The sequence below is a fragment of the Pygoscelis adeliae genome, unplaced genomic scaffold, assembly GCF_000699105.1.
Source record: "Pygoscelis adeliae isolate BGI_AS28 unplaced genomic scaffold, ASM69910v1 Scaffold6, whole genome shotgun sequence".
Lineage (NCBI taxonomy): Eukaryota > Metazoa > Chordata > Aves > Sphenisciformes > Spheniscidae > Pygoscelis > Pygoscelis adeliae.
Window position 1 is genome coordinate 6,194,331 of NW_008825075.1, and position 8,249 is coordinate 6,202,579.

Sequence of the window (8,249 nt, forward strand, 5' to 3'; positions counted from 1 at the left end):
GCGATAAAATGATGTATGCGCTTAAAGATGCTATTTCTTTTAACTAACTCTAAATGTGGTAATTCATAACAGATCTTCAGTCAGCACAGGAGTAAATTCAGTGATGTGGGTGCTCTTAGCAACACAACAAGCACATCTACAGTTACCTTTACAAAACACATGCAGAAGTAAGAAGTTTTCCCCGGATGGATGAGACCAGCAGTGCATCCATCCCAGTATCCCCAGTCACCGACCAGCACCAGGTGCTCTGGGGGAGAAGCAATGTAATAGATAATTTCGAAATAGCATTCCCCGGAGAAAGGTCTACCCTCAGCACCTGGTGATCTCATTTCAGCAACTGATGTTAAATTTACCCCAAGGTGTATGACTGCCCTTCCAAGCAATTTTATTTGAACATAAGTATAGATGTTTCCCTTACTCTTACAAATACCTAAACCTTTCTTGAACACAACTTAGCACTTCCACTCACAGCTTTCCCATGAAAACAGCTCCCAAAGGTTAATCATGCGTTGCAGAAAAGGCTGTTTTTCTCTATTAGTTGAAAACCTGTGGCTTTTTCATTTGATCTTATTTTTCTTGCCGCATATACAAAGTAAACATAGCTACAATTGTCCAATTAAGTGCCTCTTCCTGTTCCTATTGAAGTCAACGGCAACACTTTCTAAAATCAGATTTGTTTTCTTACTCATTAACTGCAAAATCCAGAAACTCACAAGGAACTTTCCAGCAAGGGGGATTTAGCAAAGTCTATCGATATACAGTAATTATGACAGCAAACTAACATCAGGATAAAATAACAGAAAATAAATTCCAGTCTTTTAGATGCATTTGGAAACGTTATCCGGTTTCATAGTATTTCAGGAGCCAAAAAAAAAAGGGGGGGGGGGGCAAAAAAAAAAAAAAGCCATCAGATTGTTAATGAGACTGAAAGCCAGAGTAAAATAAAAATCCCTCAAATCTGTCATCGGCATTCGTGTTTGCCAAGAAGGCCTGGATGTTATCCTGCTGGGGAAGAGAAGATTTATGGCACCGCACACCTTCATCCATCCTATTATTACACAAGGAATGGAAAATAAAACAGGCCGGTACTGCCCTCAGAAATAATCAGTATCTTGCTGCTACCGAGTAACAAGTGTTATTATTATTACTAAATCAGCAGGTACGGGAGCAGCCACGAGGTGGTCATAAATAAGTTATTAAAAAAAACCCCAACAAACCAAACAGGGCTGGGCTCCACCCTCCCAAGGGCGTGAAGGAAAATAAAACAGGCCAGGGAGGGAGGTGGGAAGGGCCGGACCTGGCGCATGCCGCGGCCGATGGCCGGGCAGCAGCACCCAGGACCGCATCCGACGCCCAATGCCCGGCACCAGCAGCGGTGATGGAAAGGGACGGTCAGAAAGGCCTGCAGAAAGCCGAGGACCGCCAGTCCGCCATGAAGTGGAAAGACAAAACAGGCAAAGAACCAGACAGCTGCCGAATACAAGCGTGCGCGCCATGGGAGCGGGGAGCATGCCTGGCCAGCACGCCATGGGGCGCACGGATGCGCGCTCACCCCTGCCCAGCCGCACCCTTCACCGTAACCCCAATCACTAAAAGGGATGGAAGTGTAAAAGCCAAACAACAAAAATTCACTTTGCCACAGGAGAGTTGTTATTTAATCAGACCTATTGTGCTGTTTTTTAGCTACGGCTGCCGACTGCCAAGGCTGCTGACCTAGTTTGCGGCTGCCCAGACCCCAGGCCAGGAGCGAGTGCCCGCTGCCCTGCCAGCAGCCCTGGGGTAGGACTGCGGTGCGAAAACAGTGCGGGCTAGCCCGGCGAGGCGGCTGTGGAGTGAGAGGAAAAGCGAGGACACAGCAAGATTGCTGGCAGCTCGCATTAGCGAGCAGAGCGGCGTACGGAGAGCCGCCACTTCAGCCGGTCCTGCCCCAAGCCCCGGGCCTGGCACCCCTCGGTGGCACCGGTGGAGCGCAAGGCTGGCTCGTCAGTGCGCCAGGCACAAACCATCACGTGAGACCAAAACCACAGCAGAGGTTTCGGAGTGACACCCAAGCGCTGCTCCTGTTTCTACATCCACCTCCCTCCACTGTCCCAGGTCCAACCCACTGAAAGATGACCCTCTCATCAAGGACGCCTGTATCGGGCACAAGGGCTTAATGTTTGCCGGTGATGCAGTACAAAGTTCCTGCGTTGCCTTAGGAAGCCTCGGCCCTGGTATCTGGCTGCTGAGAAGACGCTTCTGCTCCACATGCAATTTCACACATCATTGCATAGGTCTTGTGATTCTCCTGCTAGAGTCGTGCTTTGCCATCGGAGAAACGCTTGTGCTTCGGCAGAAAAATTCAACTGGATTTTCTTCGTGGATTACCGACTCTGAATTTCAAGCTACATACTCGAAAAACTAAGCTACTTACTGCCCAGCAGAGCTAATGCAGCAGCTTGGGAGAGGCCTGTGTTAGTGCAGGCACAGAACTAACTTCTTTCTCAATATTGAAAGTGAAGTAAAACTTTTTAATAGGATTGCTTTTGAACTTTATGGTTCTTTGCAAGATCAAGGCAAATGACATCATCTCCATAACCGAGACCCCTGGTTCTGAAATTTTAAAGGTCATGGTCAATACATATATTTAAAAAAAAAAAAAAAGAAAAAAAAAAAGACGAGACTTCTGAGAAAATACGCACCCTAACGTTGTTGCAAGTTACGGAGAAAGCTATTATAAATGAAAGGGACTAGAGAACCACAAACATTTTCTCTTTCTGCCCTAGCTCTTCTACTCCTTGCTTCGGCACAGATCCTCCGCAGAATGAATTTCTCGATCTTCAGAAACAGCAAAAAGAAAAATATTTTGATAATATTTTGAGAATTCGATTATAAACCCACAAAGCCACAAAAACTGGCAAAGGACCTAGAAGGTGTAACACTTGAAACTGCCAATTCATTTATTTAACTGAGTGGATTTCAGATAGTTTCCTTTTACCAGTCAAACAGTGACTTGGGGTTAGCCCCGCTGGGGATTGAGTCGTTACAAGGCTGCATGTCGCTGGCAAAAAAAACTCAAAAGCGCCTCTGCTCCAGCGCGGGGCATCTGGCTCCAAGCAAAGCACCGTCCCTGAGCAAGGCACCGTCCCGTGCCGGACGAGCGAGGCTTTTGCTCAGGACTTGCAAGAGAAGCAACGTGCTGCACAGGTGGGTGCCTGGCTGAGCTGCTGGGAGAGCAGCTCCAGAGTCCGAAAGGGATGAGATTTCGGTCAGTGCCCCACGCACAAGCACGGAAAGGCCCCTGCGTCACACCGATATCCACGACCTCTAGCACTGTCCTGGAGGCAGACACATCTGCCATCCCTCACCTTCATGAGGGGGCTATGGACCGTCGCGGGGCACGGCGACTCTCCACACTTCCTTTCCAAGGCGTGCCACCGAGCACAGAGAATTAATGATTTACTAGGCAAAAAGAAAAAAAAAAGAGGAAGCTCAGTGACTAGGGCAGTCAACCCAGGAGAAGGGAAACCTGGGGTCTAGTTGCTGGTCCAAGAAGCATTTATTCATTTGGCTGTAGACAGCCACCTGAGAAAACACATCAGACAGCGGGAATTAGACACCCCGGTTCTTCCTCCTCCACCAAATGAAATCTCACCCCTGCAGAAGGAGGAGGAGCCCTGTTGCCAAAGGGGAGGACACCTTGGCAAAACCAGCAGCCATCTGGCAGGCGAAGCCTCCTGAGATGCCGTAGATGTGGGTGTATACCCCCCTGCCAGGCTGGACAAGGTCTCGAAGGCAAACCTCCCGTTACCTCAGGAGAGGCCTTAACCAAGGAGCCACCAGGAAAAGCAGGGGCTTCTCCCCGGCTGCATTCGCACGTGAGGATGGCATGTGAGTGACAGCAGCCGGGCCAGAGGATGCCTGCCAGCTTTGGGACACGGAGGTTCTTGGGAACGGTGTCCCCCACAGCGTGCCGAGCGGCTCCCCTCTCTCAAGGCAGGAGCAGCTCCCAGCTGGCTTGGCGTAGGAACGGCGAGAAGCCAGGGACTTCTGCCACCATTCTGGCTAGGCAGGCACTCAGAGGCTGCAAGCACTTACGTTCCACCTAAGGTCCACTTCAGACATCTAAATCCTTCCCCATATCTGGCCTTAACTCTCGAACAGAATAAAGAACCGCAATAGAAGAACAGAATCGGATGAAAACACACAACCATCACATTCCTGGTGGAAATGTAAATATTGTCGGTTAAAATGATGCTTTCTTGGCTGAATTTTCAACACGCTGCTGCTTCTCTCACCTGGGCTTATTTACATTCTTTACACCAAAAATGTACTTGTCTACACATATATGACAGTGCCTGTGTCTCCTTCTATAGCTCTCATGCTGTTTCTTGAAGAGCTCGGGGAGGAAGCCATATGTTGGACTAGAAGCGCCCAGAGCTGAGCATGGCTCCCACGTACGTTAGGTTGTGTGCCCAAAGAGGGAACCCATCACTGCAAGACATTCCCGCACACCGGCTGCATCACTTCAATGTTCCCTACATCAAAGTCAAAAGTCACCAAGGCGACAGCCTGCTGCCAAGCCAGTCCTTCTGCAGTTCTAAAAAATGAAATGAAGCCACTAAGTTGTCAATCAGAAAGCATACATTATACCAAGCACGACAAAATTGCAGAGATGAGCTGGTTCTCCTCTTATTTCTTTTGTAACACAATTAAGATGTTATCAGGCCAAAATACAATATTGTGGTATCCTGGCCTACGTGAAAATCTTTGAAAGCTGCATTTATTTGCCACCAGAACCACAAGCTAATAACACAGCCTCTGTGCAGGCAGTCCCCATCTGTTGCTTTTTCTAAGTTTTGAACAAGCCCATGATGCTGTGTATTGTAAGGGTATTAACAATCCCCAGACACCATTAACAGCGATGTCTACTGCCTAAAGTTTATACTTCACCAGCTATATCCCTTCCAACCTGCCCATCGATACGCTTCTTTCCTTCTTCGTTTTCCTTGCAATATAAAGAATTCATGTCCTGAAAATACACTGTCAATTTATAGAACCGATTCAAAAGAAACAGGTAAATAAGAAAGACATTTCAACCAAACTTCAGACCTGAGTGTAAGACATAGGCCCATACAATAGACTCAAAGCACATGCTGTCTTTGTACAGCTTACAACAGAGTACAACTTACTCACTGTGTAACATATGCTCATGACTAACTCCGATGCTCTCTTCTCTACTGCTCCACAGTCTCTAATAAACTCACCACTCCGCAACATACCGGGGAGCCTCAACGTAAAGGAGGAGAAGGCTACAACAGCTGGCGCTCCCACTTGTTGCAGGAACGCGCGTGACAGGGAGATCTTGCACGCAGCTGTGCCGAGGTCCTACAAAGCATCACCACCTGCAAGGTGATCAGCTACTTCGGAAATTTAATAAGGTTCGTACATGGGGCGTGGTGCAAGTGCCAAGCTGAAGACCGAGTGCGTATATTAAGGTATGCTTTTCCGCTGACTGATCCTGAAAGCTAGAAAAAGGAAAAAAGAAAAATCCACTGCCCCGTGCCATCCTTGATTTCTTCTGTCTGAAGAGAGGATCCTAAAAGCTGTGTTTGCAACTTCATGTTAGTCTTTTGCTCTTTGTAACCAGCTAGAAGGTTTTGCCTGTGTTTAATAATCCCATGGCTCAAAGGTACCAGCCATTTACCAGGCAGGCAGGCAAAAGTCACCCTGGGGTAATATTTTGCACATCTTCTTCCACATGTACATTACAAATCACACGCGGCAGTAAATGGCATCACATCCATCCAAACTCTGGAGCTTTTGTTTATGGGAAACCTCAATAAACAACTGAATGGCTATCGATAAGAAGCATCTTCTCCTTTTAAAGGCAGTCAGTGTTCATAGCCTGAGTTTCTTGTATTTCTAACGGTCAAGAAACAGCTCCAGCTCTCGCCTCATCTGGCCAATCACGCCTAGTAACACCTGTCTTTTCACATTCTCAGTTTTATTCATTATTTATGTCTCTCTTTACACAATACACTCACAGGACAATACATCTCCAGCATGCTTACGGATTTGATCCAAAGCTCACTGGAGTCAACAGAATGACTTCACTGGCTCTGGAGCGAACCGAGGGCCCCAGCTCCGCAAAAGGGCTTCCAGCCTGAGGAGGGACTTACGCACAAGTTAGGCATCCCAGCCCAGAAGTGCAATCGCAAAATCCCTAACCCTTTAGCTGCTCGCCTTTTAACCAGCTAAGGTCTCCAAAAGCCTGAACTGTTTGCAGATTTTTTTTTTCCCCCCGTTATCTGCTTCGCGAAAAAAAACCCACCGACAAACCCTCTGGAGTGATCCATGAAATAGGGGATCAGGGGATAGGTCTCCCTCTCCCAAGTGTGGTCCCAACCACTAAGCGCTGGAGTCCTTTTATGTGTGTGTGTGCATATATATATATGTGTGTGTGTGTGCATCTGTGTATGTAAGCATATTTGTATATATGTATATAAATACACAGACACACACATGCACGCACGCACATTTTTTTGCTCCCCCTTCTGGCCCCAGGAATCTTGAATTTTTTTTCTTCTTGGTGGAAGCAGGGGAGAGCAGGAGAACGATCCTGCCTCCAACGTGACTTGTAGCCAGGGATCTGCAGCACTCCTCTGGGAGGTGCACAATGTGGATATAAAAGGGCCCCAAAGCCTTACTCCCTCCGTTACAGCAGCACGTAGATGTCCTCTGGATCCCCGGACACGTATACCCTTTAGTCAGGCGGGGTCAGCAGCGGGAAGGCAGCATCTTCATTTTTTAACAGAGATGGTCCATGCGGGCGGCCTGTTACTGAGCCTAACGCTGACTTTGCAAGAGACCCAGTGCTGAGAATTTACTGTGGTAATGCTTCACAAACACCGGGCTTGCAAACCATGTTAACTGGGAAACATATACTGTACTTCACATTCCTCTACACACGCCTCTTAAAGGTGTGCTGTGTAATTGAGTCAGCTCTCTGACTGCATTTCACAGGGGATTGGACCTGAAATTGCCTGTCCCCTACCTAGTAGACCTCCATTTCTAGGTGACTTACACCAGCTCTCAGCCCAGACGTAAAGTTTCTCCTTTGGTATAACTCTTACTGTTTTTTCCCCCAACGCATTAATATTGTAAGTTTTACACATACAACAGGTTTGGTTTGCAGGGGAGCGGCTGGGACCACATTTTGCTACAGTATATTAATTAATACAAGAAAAAAGGAAAGAGATACCCTTCCAATTTCATTGCAGTTACTTATTTTGGAAAGAGAGAGGGAGAAAAAGGAAAGGCTTTTGATTGACTACCAGTGTAAAAGCTGTCCATTTTCCACAAGTGGAAATCTTCCCTTTCTGGGTGATGCTGAAGCCAGCCCCGGCCAGAGGTGATCTCCACCCCAGAAACACAGTCACCCATCGGATCACAACAAATACTCATTTTCCAGAACAATCCCACGGACACGGCTCCTGGCACCTTTGTTTCATCTCGAGACAAAGACAGATTTTTCGCACTAGACGTATCCTCTACTGTAAAACCCCGTTGCCACCGCAGCTGTAGACGCCAGCACCGACGGCCACCTGCCCGCCCGTAGCACCGGGATCTCGTGTTTGTCACATGCCTGCCTGGCACGTCACCCCCAACGGGCAGGGATGCCTGCACGCACATACACGTGGTCCCTGTTGCCCCTGCGCCTGGGACCTGCCGTGACGTGCCTGCCCCCAGCAGCTGGACGGGCGCCTCTGCTGCCCCTTCCCACCCCACTGTGGGACCCTGCCTTGGCCAGGGCTGGTGCCGCCAGCAGGCAAAGGTGGACGGGGGTAGGAGAGCAGAGACCGCTGGTGAAGAGGGTGCCTCGCTCATCCTTTTCATTCCTGAGCTGTAGCCGCTCTCCCCATCCCAAACCGCTCCACCGTAACCCCGCAACGAGGTAAAACTCGACAGCTGGCAAGAGGCTTATGCCGCTTCGGCACACGCCAGTGCAGATGCCCCCCAGGCAAACCTTTTGCTGCCCCCAACGCGAGTGCAACCCCCCGGTCACTGCCCACCCTGGAGCCCCACCAGCTGCGGGCCAGAGGCGGGAGAGGGAACGAGAGATCGGGGGGCGGACCCAGCCTCCGTTGTCCTGGATCCAGTTGTGCAGGTGCCGGTTCAGGTACTCGGTCATCCAGGTGGCGATGCTGTCCACGAGGGGAGACATCTCCCGGTTGACGCTCTCCACGCACATAACGCCGCCGAACTCA

The 8,249-nt window shown here is 49.1% G+C and overlaps 1 protein-coding gene across 1 annotated transcript in view; it reads right to left on the reverse strand.

The window, feature by feature from the left end:
• Positions 1-8,249, reverse strand: part of BCL2 (B-cell CLL/lymphoma 2) — a 93,567-nt gene that overhangs the window by 84,813 nt on the left and 505 nt on the right. Inside the window, exon 2 of the mRNA XM_009326699.1 lies at positions 8,117-8,245. Coding sequence (XP_009324974.1) covers positions 8,117-8,245 — 129 coding nt within the window. The remainder of the gene's footprint in view (positions 1-8,116; positions 8,246-8,249) is intronic.